General features: G+C 58.4%; 1 protein-coding gene across 1 annotated transcript in view; it reads left to right on the top strand.

Annotated features, from left to right (window-relative positions):
* Window positions 1–4,631: 4,631 nt before the first annotated feature.
* Window positions 4,632–16,519, top strand: part of KNDC1 (kinase non-catalytic C-lobe domain containing 1) — a 64,570-nt gene continuing 52,682 nt past the window's right edge. Inside the window, exons 1-3 of the mRNA XM_040624617.1 lie at window positions 4,632–4,733; window positions 11,689–11,887; window positions 12,517–12,575. Coding sequence (XP_040480551.1) covers window positions 4,632–4,733; window positions 11,689–11,887; window positions 12,517–12,575 — 360 coding nt within the window. The remainder of the gene's footprint in view (window positions 4,734–11,688; window positions 11,888–12,516; window positions 12,576–16,519) is intronic.

The raw sequence follows: 16,519 nt of genomic DNA, 5'->3' as shown, positions 1-16,519 counted from the left end.
AACGGGGTGGGGGGCGAGGCATCTGGTACCATTCCCCCCCCCCACCCAGGCAGGCAATCCCCACCCCACCTGCCACCGTCTGGCACTAGGATGTCAGAGTCAGGCCCTGAGCCACCCACGCCTGCATTTGTCCTTGGCAGAAATCATCATGAACGGCATGCAGTGAAAACACAAGAAAACACACTGCAGTGGATTTTGATCATTAAACCTGCAATTGGCACAGCGGCAGCCCAGCTGGGGAGCCAGGCTGGAGTTGGGGCGGTGCTTCTGGGCCCGGGAGCTCCACTCCACACCTGGGCTGCCACAGGAGCCAGCCCACATCACACAGGACGGTCCTCCCAGCTGCCCATAACTGCACAAAGCAGGACACTCTGGCCAGGATCCTCCCGCCCAGGGAATAAAAGCCCCCAGCCGTGGGCAGCACACACTCCCAGGGGAGGGCCCTCCCTGCCCGGGAAGGCTGCTTTCTGAAGCTTTCACAGCCACAGCAGAAACACACGCATGCACAGCCAACCCAAGCACTTGGCCCCAGCGGCACAGGGGCCGGCCACGAGCCGGGGCCTGCGCCTAGCACTGCGCTCCAGGACATAGACCGTGCTGCTCTCAGCCCTCGCAGAGCTCCCAGTCCAGCAAACAGGCTCGCAGGGGTGCTAACGGGGTCTTCATGGTCACAGGGCCAGCTCTGAGGACACTATTGTGGGTCCCCAAAATGACATGTTGAAGTCCTCACCCCAGGCACCTGTGAGTGTGACCTTATTTGGAAATAAGAGCTTTGTAGATATAACACAATATGACTTGTGTTTTTATGGAAAAGGCACAGCCAGAGTAAGGGCCACAGAATGATAGCCACAGAGTAACAGCCACAGAGTAACCACAGAGTGACAGCACAGAGTATTAGGAGGGCTCAGCCTTCCCCAAAAGAAGCCACGTCAGTAGTCCACGGTCCTTGAGTGTGTGTTCCCATCCCCAGGACAAACATGGTCATTTACTTCACCAAAAGACTTCAAGACTGCAAAATAAGTCTTATGGTCACTGGAAACAAAAAAAAATAAGTTTGAATTTTTTTATTTATTGAATATTTGATTTATTAAAACCTACATGTGTATTTGTTGCAAAGAAGTGTGACGGGGAATCTACAGAAACTGTCAAGCATGAAAAGATATCACAGTAGGATAAAATTCCTGTCCAAAATTTGACGTCTGTAATAAGTTGAAGGAAAAACGTTCTGGTGAAGATTTTGGACTGGTAAAGAACATGTTTGTGTGATTTTTTAAAATAACTGACAGTGGGCATCAAAACCATTTTGGTGTTGGGGCCCCTGGCTGGCTCAGGTCTGTAGAGCGTGTGACTCTTGACCTTGGGGTGGTGAGTTTGAGCCCCGTGTTGGGCGTAGAGCATGCTTAAATGTAAAAAAAACAAAAAACCACATTTTGGTGTTTAGCTTCTTGGATATGTTGACAAGAGTAACAGTTTTACTTCAAAATATCAATATTTACCACACCAGAAATCCCATTCCTTGCAATTATTTACATTTGTGATTTCTTACAAAACTTAAATGTTGACTTCAAAATGTGCAAGCAGTTTGACAACTTTTCAAAATTCATTTAAGGAAAATGAGAGCCCAGACTCTGAAGACCCCCGCTCCATTCTCATCAGCCACAGACTGGTCAGGCTGAGTGCCGACTACACGCCTTAAGACAGGAGAAAGCCCCCTCCTGCAGGAGACCTGGGGCTTGGAAAAACGAAACAAAGTCCTGCCTGTGTCTGCGGAGGACAAGGGTCCAGCGGCAAGCACGGAACTTTGCAGGAGACTATCTGTCTAGAGCGAGGATCTGTGGAAGGCAGAGGCCAGAGGCAGGGAGGGCAGCCCAGGCAAGGACCTGCAGAAGGGACGGTCTTGCAGGAAAGTGAAGCGGGGCAGACAGGAGAGCAGAGCGTGCGCAGACGGGTCAGGGAAGACCACTAAGAAGACCGGGGCTCCAGCACATCCTGGCCTCAGCCTGCCGGGCAGGATTCTGACGTCACCTGAGGGGGATCAGGAAGAAGGCCAGCCCGCTGGGCATGTGAGGACACACTGGCGTGGTGGGAGGGGCAGGCACAGAGGCCAACGCTAAGAGGCCATTCCAGTGTCTGTTCATGAGGTTCTTGGCACTGCTTGAAACTGGGCTGGGAGTTAACTTTGAACAGACACCCAGGGGCTGCTTGGATGTCCTCATATGCATGTGTGGTCTCATCAGCTCTGGGAAGATCTGGAGAGCCTGCGTAATCAAGACTTGCTCCGATGTTAAGAATCATGCCTCATCCAACCACAGTAATGAACTATCTATTATGTTCGAGGCACCAGAACACAGGCCCAATACCAAATACTTTGTTGGAGCAAAGCTGGTAAAAAGCAAGTAAATATGCAAACAGACTAACCCAGCTTTAGGTGGAGGTGACATCACGCCACTGAACAAGGTACACCAAGCAGGGGGGTAAAAGAAGGGCCTGCGGTGTGGCCCCGTGGGCTTCCCCTTGGCCCTTCCTCACTGGCCCACACTCCCAGTCCCTCTCCACGGAGCAACGGTCTGCCCGGGAGATGGGAAATGCCCACATCAACAGCCTCTTCGCTCTGCATTTCACCCAAATTGGACGCACCTTTTCCTCAAGTAGATGATGTGTCATTAGACCCAGAATACTTGCCCTACAAGATCTCCTCGGAAACAGGGTTCTCTTTGCCCCTCCCACTCAGTGCCTAAGTCCCCACCCATGAACCCTGCACCTGCAGGCAGGTGCACCGTGATCCAAGAACCAGGTGACAAAGCCCACATCCACCTCTATGAGGTCCCTGCAGCTCGGCCTCTGTGCCCCCACGAAGGGCACTTAGACTGGGTGGTAAGTGAGGGGAGCCACATCCGGGCCTCACCAGCACGCTCCGTCAACCCTGCAGCAGACAGACCCTGCAGCCGGGGCACTCAGCTCTGTGAACTGGGTGTGAGGGCAGGGGTGCAGCCCAGGGCCCGCCTGCCTCCCTCTGCCTCCTTCTGAAGCCCTGTGTGGTGCCCTCAAAGGCAGCTCACAGACAGCTGGCCCACATCACGCGACTGTGAGGCGGCTTTTCTCCAGCCCCTGCTACCTCCACCCACCCACCCTGGCTGCTGCTCTGAGCTTTCCAGCACCCCCAGAAGGGCAGATGCTGCACCCAGTTTCTGCTTCGCTGACTTGGGTGGGCTCAAGGACCAGCATCTTGCACGAGATGAGGCTGACCACCCGGCTACCCGCTTGAGGCCTATTTCTCCGGTGACTTGCGTATGCCCCCACACGCTTGGGTGTCACATGCGAGGGCCCAGGGTCACAGTGACCTGACCCAAGCACAGAGTATTGGGAATTACTCCCAGTGAACGCTTGGACTTTGCACACCTTGCCACAAGCCCTGGCTCATTCACACAAGGAGCATTTATGGAGCACCTGCTGTGTACCTGGCCAAGCAAGGCTTGAGGATAGGGCTGGCAACGTGTGTAAGGTGATAGCCTGGCAGTAGCATCTGCTCTCCCACCGGGCTCTGACCCAGAGCTCCGCGGGGGGGGGGGGGCTGCCCACCTTCTGCGGAAAGGCAGGTAGGGGGTGCTGTTGGCCTTTTGCCAGGGTTGGCAGAGTATCCTGGCTGTTCAGGCAACCATGGGCCGCAGCCTGGACCAAAGCTCACCCCGCTGCTGAAGCAAGTCCATCCATCCACTGGACCATAAACGGGGCAACGAAGGGGTTAATCAGGAGGCAGCAGGACAGCCGAATTGCCGGAGCAGTTGTCTGGTCTCCGGCCTCCTGTGCCCCAAGGCTGTAATTGTTGCTCCCCACAGGCATCCAGGAGACCCTCACTCAAGGGCGGAGGCGGGCCAGACCCCAGCTGCTCAGGCGGGTCCCCGCCGGGTCTCCTGCCCCCTCTCTCCCCTCTCCGCTCCCCCACCCCCAACGGCGCGCCTCTGCAGCCGCCACCCCCGGCGAAGACTGCGGCAGCCCCGCCCCTGGGCGGCGGGGGCGGGACCGAAGAGCCCCAGCGGAGGGTCCGCGACCCACCCAGAGCCCTCGTAGCAGCGGGCCACGCCCTCGACCTCCGGGGGCCCAGGTGGGCGCACGCCGGGGCAGCAGCCTGCGGTGGCGTCGCTCAGGACACCGGCCACACAAGGGGCCCCGCCCGGAACGGTGCCCGCCGCGCACAGGCCGCCGGCTCCGTGCAGCCTGCGGAAGGCGGCCAACGTCCCCGAGGGACAGAGTCCCCAGGAGCCCGCAGCCCCCGGCGCCCGCCAAAGCGAGCAGGGCGTTGCGAGTGCCAGGACCCCCGGTCCTGCCAGGCACCCGGGCCCCCCGCTCGGGTGACACTGCGGCAGGCGCGCGGGCGGCACGCCGAGGGCGGGGCCGCGGGGGTTGGGGGCGGGCGCGTTGCCATGGCGGCCGGGCGCGCGTAGCCGGAGCCGGAGCCGAGCCGGCGCGCGTAGCCGGAGCCGGAGCCGGAGCCCGAGCCCGAGTGGCGCGCGGAGCCGGGCGCAGGGCCCGCGGGAAGGCCGAGGCCGGCGGGGCGCGGCGGCCAGGGCGCCGGCCGGAGCGCCAGGCCCCCGGCGCTGGCCAGTCCGAGGCGCCGCCGGCGCGCCAGCGGGATGCAGGCCATGGACGCGGCCGCGGCGGATTTGTACGAGGAGGATGGCAAGGACCTGGCGGGCTACGACTTCGAGCCGCTCCCCACTCTGCCGGAGGACGAGGTGAGCCCGGCGCCCGCGGTGGGTCCCGCCTTCCCCCACCTTCTAGGGAGAGTCCGGGGGAGGGTGCCCCCGCCCCCGAGGTCTCCTGCCCCTGGCCCAGGTCTTGGCAGCGGCTCTCAGCAACCCCCCACCGGCCTTTAACATTTTCGCTCAGAGAGGACAGGCCCCGTGGAATGCCACATGGGACAGCAGTGGGTGGGTGGTCACTGAAGAAGTTGGGGCCCTGTGGGCTGGGGGGCTCCTGACTATAAATGTTGGATGCATGAGTGTGGATTGGGGCATCGTGAGGGGAGGAGGTGGATCGCTGTTTTCCTCCTTGCCAGCACTCTAGGTCAGCGGGAGGCCCCAGCCAGCAGAGCCCCATCTGGCCAGTAGGTTCAGGAGCTGGGGTGAAAGTCCGGGAAGCCCCCCGCCCCAGGACAGAGGGCTGCTTCCTTCACACAGAGGACAGCAGGGGCCTCCACTCAGGATCCTGGGTCCTGAGGCATCCCCCTACCCAAGGCTCAGAGGGACCGGCAGTCACCATCACATGGAGCTTCTGGTCATTCACTGGACAGGTGCCCACAGAAACAATTTGCCTGCAACTCTGACTTCCCTAGCGCACCCCAGAGGCTGTGGCTTGGGGTCAAATGAACAAGCCAGGTCCCTCCATGTGATAGGTGGCCCCCCAGAGGATGTAGCCACTCCCAGGAAGACCCAAGGCTATGGGGTCTGGGTGGAGGGCCTACCAAGCTTCCAGCAGGCAAATGCCCCAGTCTCCGGGCTTCTGTGCTCATGGTTGAGGAATGCTGGCATCATGCAGCCAGTCATGGGATGGGTTGTAAGCAGCATGGTGCTGATGAAGACCCTCCAATACCCATCTGGACAAGGCTGGTGGCCAAGAGTTAGACATGGCCACCATCCTCGTGGAATACATAAGAGGGTCCATAGGGGCCGCAGCTGCAGTCTCCAGGGTCTTCCACCTCTGCCACCACCCCCACCCCCCACTTTCAGAGGAGAGCTGGCTGTAAGGACAGAGTTCATGCCGTGGAAGCCCTGTCCTGGGTAGCAAGCAGAGTCTGCCACAGGAAGCCAATGGCTGGCCGGCCGAGAGCCGCTGAGGCTGTACCTGAGGGCTGGTGTTGCCCCCCCCACCCCGCCATGGTGGCCTGGATTTGGTGAGAAGCAAGGCTGCAGAGAGGAGAAGCAAGAGATTGAATAACCCTTTGGGCATCTCCATGGCTTTCATGGACAATGAAAGGTGCCGTCAGAGTCTCCCCCAGAGGACAAATTTCAGTGTATCTGTTAGAAGACTCACCTCCGAAATCAGCATCCAAAGCAAATGTAGAACGTGGTTCTTCATACAGAACCTTGTTGTGTCAGCCACCCCACACTTTGAGGGCCTCCCCTGGGCCCTGTGCAGAGTCCACTGCTGGTGCGAAATGGACAGAACAGCAGAGCCAGGACTCAGACCCAGAGCCGGATCCCCGCCCACGGGCTGTACTCCTGTGTGCCCTGGTGCCTTCTCTGGGCTGGGGTTCCCTCATGCCCGTCTGGGTCAGAGCAGCCCCCCAGCTGTGCACAGTGCATAGGGCTGGGGGTTTCCATCGTCCTGTGACAGAGGCCTCCAGGTGAAGTGGGACAGCACTGCCTTAGTGCCGTCCACTGGGAAAGCTCAGGTGGGCCGTTTGGGGAGGCAGAGGCACTGTCTTTGGGTATGCTCCCATAAAACAGAAGCCTTAGAGCCAGACCGACGTCCCGTACCTGTGAACCCACCTGGCCTGGACTTCATGCTTCCCGCACACACTCAGCTCAGTTGGTACTGAAGGTTTTAAAGCTCCATCAGAGACACGTGACTGTGCTGGCCACAGCATTTTAGAGTCAGGTTGCATCTGAAAAGCCACCCTGCGTAAGATGAGGGGAGAGCCAGGCTGCATCACCACCCAGGGTGGGTCATGCTGATGCAACCCCTGGAGGGAGCCAGGCCGGAGAAGACACAGGGAAGCTCCCACAGAGGGACGGCCGGTGCCAGACCCAGGACATGGACAGAGGGATTTGCAGTTTTACAGCTGATCCTAACAACAGACTGTACAGCAAGGTCAAGACACAGGACCCTAGCCCCCCCCCATCCAGGAGCCCCTCGGAATGTTTCTGTGGTTGTAACCCCAGAGAAAATACGAGTGGCTGGTAAACACATGAAAAATGTTCAACTTCATTATCATCAGGGAACGCAAAAGGCACCCACCATGAGGTCTCTCCACAAGTGCCAGTTGGCAAGAATAAAAACTGGGCAGTGGCCGAGTCGGCAGGGACTGGTGTGGCGGTGGACGCTCCCTTGCCGGTGAGTGTGTGTGGAACAGCCTCTCTGGAAAGCAGGTTGGCATCTGATAGTGACATGGAAGATGGCCGCTCCCTGTGTCCCAGCAGCTTCACTCTGGGTGCATGCCCCAGAGAATTCTCTCAGCTGGAAACCCCCCGGGGCACGTGGCGAGTGGGCCCGAGGTCCTGGAGGTTGTCGTCCAGCCCAGCATCTGGCTTCCTCAGGCGGCACGGCTGCATTGGTTCCAGCAAAGGACAGGGCAGGAGGGGCGGATGCCAGGCCTTCTGGAGGACTGTGGTGCCACGCACGGGAGCCTTCGGGGGACAAGGACAGGGGCAGGCTTGGAGATGAAGATGGGGCACCGGTTTGGCCCTGGGGGCGGCGTGTCTCCCCGTCCCTAGACTCTCCTGAGGTTTAAGGAGTGTTCTCATCCCTTCCAAGTTCAGTGAGCACCTCCCCGGCATCTATGGGCTGGGCGCTGGGCTGGGCCCAGGGGTTTGGAGGTGGGTGGGGTCTGTGTTGGTGCTGAGAATAGCTGACGGCTTAGGGGTACCCTGTGGGGAAGCAGATATTCCCAGCGAGCCCTGCTGGGTTCGTGTGAGGCCCCTACAGAAACAGCACAGAGCAGCGGACAACTGGGAAGCCAAGGAGAGCCTCGTGGTGGGCGATAGTTACAAGCTGGAGGGGGCACTTTAGGGCCAGTGGGAAGACCCAACAGGGCACTGAGCAGAGCTCCCGGGGCCTGGGGTCGGGCAGCTTGGAGGAACCTGCCAGCAGGCCCAGAGATTGTCAACGGTTGTTCTCAGCCATGATCTGGGTTTTGTGTTTGCAGAGCCTATTAGAATGCTCCAAGGTTGAAAACATTCATATCTAAGAGAACATTTGAAATCTGCAAGAGCAATCTATGGGTCCCTGTGGGTCCCTGTGTAACCCTGGCTCACAGGCTGTCTCTGACGGGGGCAGTGGGGTGTCTTCGAGGCACAGAATCTCCTGGATGGGCACACTTTGCCATAACCAGACAAGGGTCCTCAGGTGGGAAGCCAGCCCTGCCCTCTGAGACCCAGGACCTGGCTGATGAGGGGCTGGCCCTCCCCCGGCCTGGACGGGGTGGGGCTTGTGCCTGCAGGATTGCTAGGGAAGGACAACTCCTTCCTGTCCTGCAAGGACCGTGATTTAGCTGAGCCCCACCTTCAGGCCTGCTCCACGTCCCACCCAGGCAGCGCCTTGCTGGGGAAGGGTGAGGGTGGGGTTCAGGACCCTTGCGCCTGCCCAGAGGCTAGGTCTGTACTCAGGAGGTGAGCACCAGAGGCTGCCCAGCCAGCAGTGACAAGGTCAGACCGTGCTGGCGGTGACAGGGGACGCTGCGGTGTGGGAAGTCATGACGCCTCCGGCTGCCACGGGCCCTCATGGGTGCCCAGAGGTGGGGCTACAGGCAGGCATTAGTGGGCCCTGTGACCAGCTTTACTATTCATAGCACATCACCTCCTTCTGAAATGCCTGCCACGGCCAGTGAAGCTCTTTTCCATCCTGCCCCAGACCCTGTGGTGTCCCCGGGGTCCGTGTCCCCTGGCGTGTGGGGCCCACCTGGCAGTGAGGCTCAGAGCCCCCAGGTCCCGGAGATACCACAGATGTGCAGGATGCCCGCACAGCTCTCATCTGTCCAAGTGGCCAGGGAAAGGGGGTGACCCCTGGGACTCTGGTGGACATGGACTGAGGGAGCCCGAGGAGCTGGCCAGGCTTCCCGGTGTCTCGTCCTTGCTCCTGCCAGCCCATTAGCCAAGTCTCATCCCGTCCACCCTCCGTGGGCCACGGATTCAGGCAAGAAAGGGTCCTTCCTCCAGCCAGGGTGAACTGGAAGAGTGGGTGTCAGGTCCCAGAGGACAGGTGACCATGGGGTCCATGGTTCAGGATCCCCCAGCACTTGGTGAGACCCTCCCCCGCCAACCTGGGTGTAGCAGGAGAGCCAGCGGCATACCTCAGCTCTGTCCTGGAACCATATGTCAGCTGAATCGTGCCTTCTCATCACAACAGCTGGGTTTCAGAGGGGCTGAGAGCATCTCGTCCATGAGTGGGGGCTTCAGCCACGCCCTGGGAGCAATGACGCAGGACCCACAGATTCGCTCCATAAAATCACGCAGAGAATCCCCCCATTAGATGCTCCCACCATGAATAGGCACCGGGGGCTACAGGTCTTTTGGGGAGGAAGGGGCTCCCCCGTCACAGGGTATCTTCCAGCTGGACAGGGCGGTGGGGCGGGGCCTTGAACAGGAAGTCATGTCACAGGCCGCGAGACCCCCCGGGGCACCCTGACCTGGGCTCCCTTCCCTGGCAGCGCACCCTGTCAGCAGCTGCGTGAGCTGGCGCGTGCGGCCGGCGTAGGCTACCACCAGCGGAGTGTCAACAAGGCCCCTGCGGGGGGACCTGGCTCGGACTCGCAGTGTGGGCTAGCTTTCTTCTCCTAAATAGCACAAAACCGCGGGGTCTTTGGTCGGTTGTTAGCGCGTGCCTGTGTACGTGTGGTTGCATGTGTGTGCACATGTGTGTGTTGTGTGCACGTGTGTGCACTCCCCAGACGCCTCTTCTGCGAGGCCCCACAGGCACCACGGGGCTGTCCTGCGTCCTGGGGAGTCCCAGGGTGGTGCCCAGCGACCCCCAGATTGAGCCAAATCAGAAAGACCTTTCATCCGTGACCCTTGGGAACACAGCAGGGAGATGGGGAAATTGAGATTTTCGGGTTTGCTAGCTTCCTCCACATCCCACTCTAATCTGCTTTGTGCTCTCGTTGTCCTTTTAAAACTCCCAGACTGCCTTCCTCACAGGGGTGCACACATTTCTGGAAGCTGGTTAGCAGCTCTCTGCTCTTGGATCTGCATGAACCCTTGTGGCCCCTTCTTGAACCAGCTTCCAACGGGCTGCCCTCCCCTTATCCATCTACCCCACAGAAAGAGCTGGAAGGGCCTGGGGAGTGATGCGGAGGCCCGTGCTGAGCTCTGAGGAGGAAGGGGATGGTGGTATGTGCCAAGTCACGTGGGCACAGGGCAGCCCAGTCCCAGGGTCCCCTCCCATCACCCCACACTGCTGAACCCAGAGGCTTAGCCAAGGAGCCCACAGGAGCCACTCCCTGATTTATTTTCTTTCTCCCTTCCTTCCTCCCTCCCTCCCTCCCTTCCTTCCTTCCTTCCTTCCTTCCTTCTTTCCGCTCCTTGTCCCCTTTGTCTGCGGTTGTGGGGACCCCTTGCAGTGCCGGTGGGGGAAATTCGAGGGCAGGAGCCAGGAGACTTTTCATAGCCAGAAGCTTGGCCACACTCAGAAAACAGTCCTGTGTGCTGGGAGGGGTAAGGCGGCTGAGGCTGGAGACAGGAGGGGGCTCCCTCTTCTGCACCATCTCCCCTGCTCCCCCTACTGTCCACCCGTCTCCTGACCCCACCCACATGCTTCCTCCAGGCTCTAGCTCCCCTCCTGCGGGCCGGTGGAGCACAGACACGCGGGCACACAGAGGTGACCAGGGCGTCAAACAGCAGGCCAGCTTAGGGTCTGGAGATCCAAGGTGTCTGATGTATGAGAATGTGTGTGTGCACATACTTGGGGCACATGTATGTGTGAGAGTGTGGGTGTACATGTGTGAACACACGGAGTGTGTAGGAGTCAGTATGTGGGCGTGTGCGAGTGTGGGATTGCACAACTGTGCATTTGAGTGGAAGTGTGGGTATGTGAGTGTGTGTCTGCCTGTGTGAGGCTGTGTGGCACAACCACAGAGGGTGCACGAACTCGTTGTGCACCTGTGTGTGCACATGTGTGAGTTTATGTCTCTGGAACCGTGTGAGAGTTGTGTGTGTGTGTGAAAGTACACACGGTGTGTGCCAGTGTGCATGTGTGCACAGGGGAGGTGCGTGACGACACATCAGTGTGTTGTGTGCATGTCGGGGGCACGCGTGCGTGGTGGTGACACGCTGAGCCCTGGTCAGATCCGAAGGGGGAGCCCAGCACAGGGAGGCCTGCGGTCTGGCTGTGCAGGAGGGACCGCGGTGACTGTGGGTCCTCTGTGTGCGCTGCCCGGAGCCCATGTCTGGGCCGCCGTCGCTCAGCCATCTTGTCTGTGCGTTACCGTGTGTCACATGGTTCCGCCGTGCGCTCACACCTCGTTTGCTCTCTACGGGCTTCCCCGGCACGACTGCGCTTCTGTGCGCGCTGACTCACCCCCACCCGTGTCTACGTCTTGCTCATCTGCTTACACCCTAAAGAAGTGAGAGCCCTCTGCACACCCACCGAGCCACATGCGTGAGCCTGTGCGGTCGGCGTGCGGGGACCCCAGCTGGACACGGGGGCTGCGGGGAGGCCGTGATTTCTGGGACAAAGAACTGGGTCCCGGCCCCAGGAGTAAACACCTGCTCCCAACAGCACGCTGGTCATTCTGCCAAATGCTCTGTGGCTTCTGGCAGCCGGGGGACAGTGGGGTGGGTGAGCTTCTGGGTGTGTTTCTTTTTAAAGCCTTTGCCCACAGCCCCGTTTCTGACGTAAAGTGAAATATCGCCGCGCGTTGTCTGCTTCCCTAGAATCAGTCTCGACGCCGTGGTGCCAGGCCTTTCCTGGGGAGGAGGGCCCGCTGTGGCCTGGGCCTGTCCCCAGACCTGCCTCAGCTGCATCCTGTCTTGGCAGGAGAACGTGTCCCTGGCCGACATCCTCTCGCTGCGGGACAGCGGCCTCAGTGAGCAGGAGGCGTGGGCCGTGTGCCTGGAGTGCAGCCTGTCCATGAGGAGCGTTGCCCACGCGGCCATCTTCCAGACCCTGTGCATCACGCCTGACACCCTGGCGTTCAACACCAGCGGGAACGTGTGCTTCATGGAGCAGCTCAGCGGTGAGCCTGGGGTGGCGGGGGCGGCAGAAGGTGCCTTTGGGGAGAACGTGGACACAGGGCTCCCCGCCCCCAATCGCAGCCGCTACCCTGGTGGGATCTCCAGCCCCGTGAACCGCTGAGGGAGAAGGAGGTGGGAGGCCCCCGTGGGCTGTGTCACACGGTTCGTGCCGGGGACCCGCGCGGGGCCCGCCAGCCCTGGGGCAGCTGGCCCGCGGTGAGTGGATGTGGGGCGTGGTGGCCAGCGCAGGAGGCCCCCCGCTGCCTGCCTGGCCTCCCGTGTTCCCGCAGGCCCTCCCCTGCTCCAGGGAGGGCCTGAGCAGACGGCCCGATTTTCCCCAACCGGTGCCTTCAGACCCCCTTCGCTGGGAAACGGGGAAAACCCTTTCTCCTTCCTCTTTGGACGGCTTCCCCGGGGCTTCCAGTGAAGAATGAGGTTTTCCTGTTGAAGAAGCATTTCCTCTGATGCTCAACACAGGCCCCAGGGACTCCAGGACAGAAGGGGGGTGGGGGGCAGGGAGGGGCCCTGGTGGGCAGGAGACCACAGCTCCTGCCCTCCTGGCTGGCGGGCTTCCTCCTCACTGTGGGCCTCGTGCATGTGCGATCAGAGTCCTTCTCTTTTCCTTCCCCAGATGACCCCGAGGGTGCCTTTGTTCCCCCGGAGTTCGATGTGACCGGGAACACCTTTGAGGTGGGTGGCAGCAGGTGGGCTCCCACGACCCTTACCAGGCGGGCAGCTGGTACGAGGCTAACACAGGAAAGGCCGCTGCAGCGGGGACACCTCTGTGCAGGGCACAGGTGGGGCCGGGGGGCTGCCTTCAGGGCACCCTCACCTTTGTCAGACTCGGGGTCCCTGGCAGCGCAGCTCAGCTCCAGGGGCAGAGTGGTGTTTGGACGCATGCTTATCATTGCAGTTGTCGAGTATGTTTCCCGAGTGTGAACTTAACTGTATCTAACGTGTTAAAAGTGTCCGAAGTTGCTGGGGGTGTGGCTGGCGGGGAATCCCAGCTTCTCCGAGGGAGCGAGCGGAGCGGTGGGTCGCAGCGCTCCGCAGAGGCACGTGGCCTGTGGGGAATCATTGCCACGCTACCTCGCTACCACCCCCCAGGCACCCCTGTGTGCATGCGGGAAAGCGTGGCTGGGGGGCGCCGCCCAGCCCACCTCTCCCCTGAGCGCCCGCTCCAGCAGACCGGCCGTTCCCGGTTCCCACCCCCACGGACCCTGCAGTCTGAGATGCGCGGAGAGAAATAGAGCCATTCTTGACAAGTGAGTCATTACAAACTCAAAAATTTCAGTGAAAACGCATTAGCTTAGTGACATTGGGTTAAATTTTTACCCCAAAATAAGTGTTAGGATTGGCTTCTCCTATGCTCAGTTTTACTTTAAAATGAGCTAGCATCCAGCCCGTTGCCCTGAGAGGCCCTCGTCGGCGCTCCGGTGACGGGCAGGACCGCGGGGCCCTGGCTCACTGGTGGATTGGGTCCTTCTGCTTCCCTGGACCTCCAGGGCCAGAACCAGAGCCCAGGTGCTCTTTGGCTTGTGGAGCTCTCAGCCTGGTCCGTGCATAGACTTCTAGTTTACTTGCATGTTTAGCTCTGGAACCGACACAAAACCAAAGCCCTGGAAATAACGAACGTCCTCGCGGTGCCTCCCGCCTCCATGCCGCCGGGCTGTTCCCAAAAGCAACGTTGTTTGGCGTGTGCTGGTTTTCACATTCTAACAAGAGTGTCGCCACATGTTATCTTCTGGAACTTTCTCTTACGTGTTTCTGGATGATGCGTCTGAACCACAGCAGGTGGTCATGTGTACCCCGCGGCTCATGGGAGCGTCAGTGCCTCTCTGCACGCCCTTGGTGGATCTGGGCAGGAGCTCCTCCCGGATGTGGAGCCGGCCACGGGACGGCCACATGGCGGGGCAGGCGGGTGTTCCACGGTCTCTGGCGGTGGCCGCACCAGAGTGCACTCCCGCCAGCAGGGGCTGCGGACCCCCGGCTCTACGTCGCCAGGAAGGCCCGTTTTCCATGCAGTTGTTATGCTTTTCTTTATGTACTTCCACCCATTTTGTCAGGATTGTGAATGTCTCGTCTACAAGGTGTCTTCACGCTGTCTGTAAGCAGCGAGCCGTTCTCGGGACCCTTCACACTCCTGAAAATGACTGAGGAGCCAGAGAGCTTTCCTTGGTGCCGGTTACACCTCACGGTCTGTGTTACAGGTTAGAACTGAGACACCTGCGAAATCTGTACCTACAAATTCACTTAAAAGTAATAAGAAATCGTTGCGTGTTAACGTACAGAACATATGTTTGTAAAAAATAGCAGTATTTTTCCCCAAAGACACTGTGAGAAGAGTAGGGCTGTTTCAGATATCTGTCCACCCTTAAATGTCGGGCTCCGTGGAAGCCAGCTGGCTTTTCCTGGCAGCTCAGCCTGTGGTGAGGTCCCCGTTGTGGTGTCCCTGGGGCGTAGCCTCTGGAAGGTCCGGGGTGCTCTGCTGCAACGAGAGGGTCGCCCACCTCAGGAACCACACTGTCAGGAGGGCTGCTCGAAGACCCCCGACGAGGAAGGAAGTCTCTCCAGTTTAATGCAGTCAAATTTATTCATGTTTCCTTTGTTAGTATTTTTTGTACTTTAAGAGACCTTTCCAACACCAAATTCTGATGGAGGTTTGCTGATATTTTCTACTAGGAATTTTAAATTTCTGTTCGTCACATTCAAACTGCTTGAAGATGACTTTTTTTGTAGGGTGAGGTAAGGACCCAGTTTCATCCCTCTCTGTGTGGATACCCATTCCCGCGGATGCTGGCCGCTGGCACCCACGCGGCCGGCCCAGCCAGCCCTGCCCCAGACCCAGCGCCTTCCTCAGAAGGGTTCTCACTATTCTTGGCCCTTTATTCTTGCACATAGATGTTAGAATTGTTATCCAGTTCCATGGATAACATGGAAAGCTCTGCTGGCACTTTGACTGGAACGATGCGGAATCTGTCGATCCCTTTGGGGAGGAGGCGGGCTTTATCATATAGGGTCTGCTGCATAAACCCTTTTACGTCCTCACGTCCTCAACACCTCGGTACGTGGAGTACCGTTCACTGTAGGAGTCTGGGGTACCCTTTACTAGTTTGTTCTCGGGAATCTGATGTTTCCTGCTTGCATTCTAACTTGGTGGTCTTCTTGTGCTTACATTTTTCTGCTTGCTTGTTGCTGGTCTACAGAACTCAGTTCACTTTAATATCTTCATCTTATGTCCAGCCATCGTGCTGAATTCTTTTGTTACTTCCCATAATGTACAGATTCTTTAGTTTTTCTAACTGATCAGCTCACCAGCCTATGTGAAGGTTTGCATCAGGTTTCCCTTCCTCGTCTTGCTATGGGCCACAGGAGCCGCTCACGTCGCCAGCAGCGCAGAGTGGCGGACGCGCCTCCCGCTCCGGGACGCGGGGCTCTGAAAGCAGTGTTTCTCTCCTCGCCAACCCCCTCCAGTCAGGATGGAATTTGCTACGCGAGGCCCCTCTGTGCCAGTTATCAAGCTCTACCGTGAACGTAGCTTGGGTTTTATGAAAGTGCTTCCGCATCCTTTGAAATGACCGTTAAGATTTTTAATATTTACATACTTATTTTCTAATGTTAATTCACTCTCTCCTGCTTAGAAAAACCTGAAGTGGGCAGGTGTCTTATCTTTTTAATACACTGGCACGTTTGACCTGCAGATGCTTTACTTCGGTGTTTTGTGCTGTTTCTGACCGTGTTGGGGGCAGGACCCCCCCAGGCTATGCGAGCACCCTTGCTCTGCCTGTGAGTGTTCATGCAACAACGGGGCGCTCCGTCCTCGAGGTCCGGTCACACTTAATCGTCAGGACACCAGTCTTCTTGGAGGCAAGTCTTTGCATCGCTGCTCAAGTTTTAATAGTTACAGGATTAGTCTGTTTTGTATTTCTCATTGAAAGCTTTCTGGTGAGCTATGTATTTCTGAAGTTTATCCATTTTTACTTGTTTTTTCAGTCGTTGGCATTTGGTCGCAGTGTCCCTTGTTAGTCACTGCACTGTCTGCGGGACGCTGGATGACTTAAATTCTCTTTCCGCGCACTTGTCAGTGTCGCCAGAGTGTATTTATTTGGTTAGTTTTTTCAAAGACCCCAGTTCGTACCACATGATCTCTCCTGATGTGTCTTGTTTTCTTTTTCCACTGATCCTGCTGTTATTTTTCGTTCTCTTTTCCTTGTTTTGAGTTTGGCAAGTGTTCCCTCCCTAACGTGAGTTGCACACTCAGCTCATCTGTCTTCGGCCCATCTTCCTTTCTAACATGAACGTTTACGTACAAGGCCATGAATTTCCCCCGAAACACGGTTTTGCTGCGTCCACGAGCTTTGCCAGGTAGCATTTTCAGTACCCTCTACTTCTACGTGTTTCTTTTATTCCCACTGGAATTTCTTCAAGAACGGGTTGAGTTTTTCCTGACTTTTTACTGAGATACACTACACGTACAGAGACAGACACGTGCACAAGCATGCAGCTCGACGAGCTTCAGACTGAGCCTCCCTAAACCGGCCTGCAGACCGAGAAGCAGGGCGTGCCAGCAGGGCACAGGGCGGGGCGGGGCCACGACGGGGTCCGCACTCCAGCCTGTCCCCAGCGGCAAGTGC

The sequence above is a fragment of the Ursus maritimus genome, unplaced genomic scaffold (assembly GCF_017311325.1).
Source record: "Ursus maritimus isolate PB19 unplaced genomic scaffold, ASM1731132v1 scaffold_7, whole genome shotgun sequence".
Lineage (NCBI taxonomy): Eukaryota > Metazoa > Chordata > Mammalia > Carnivora > Ursidae > Ursus > Ursus maritimus.
This window is presented reverse-complemented; position numbering and strand designations above follow the sequence as displayed.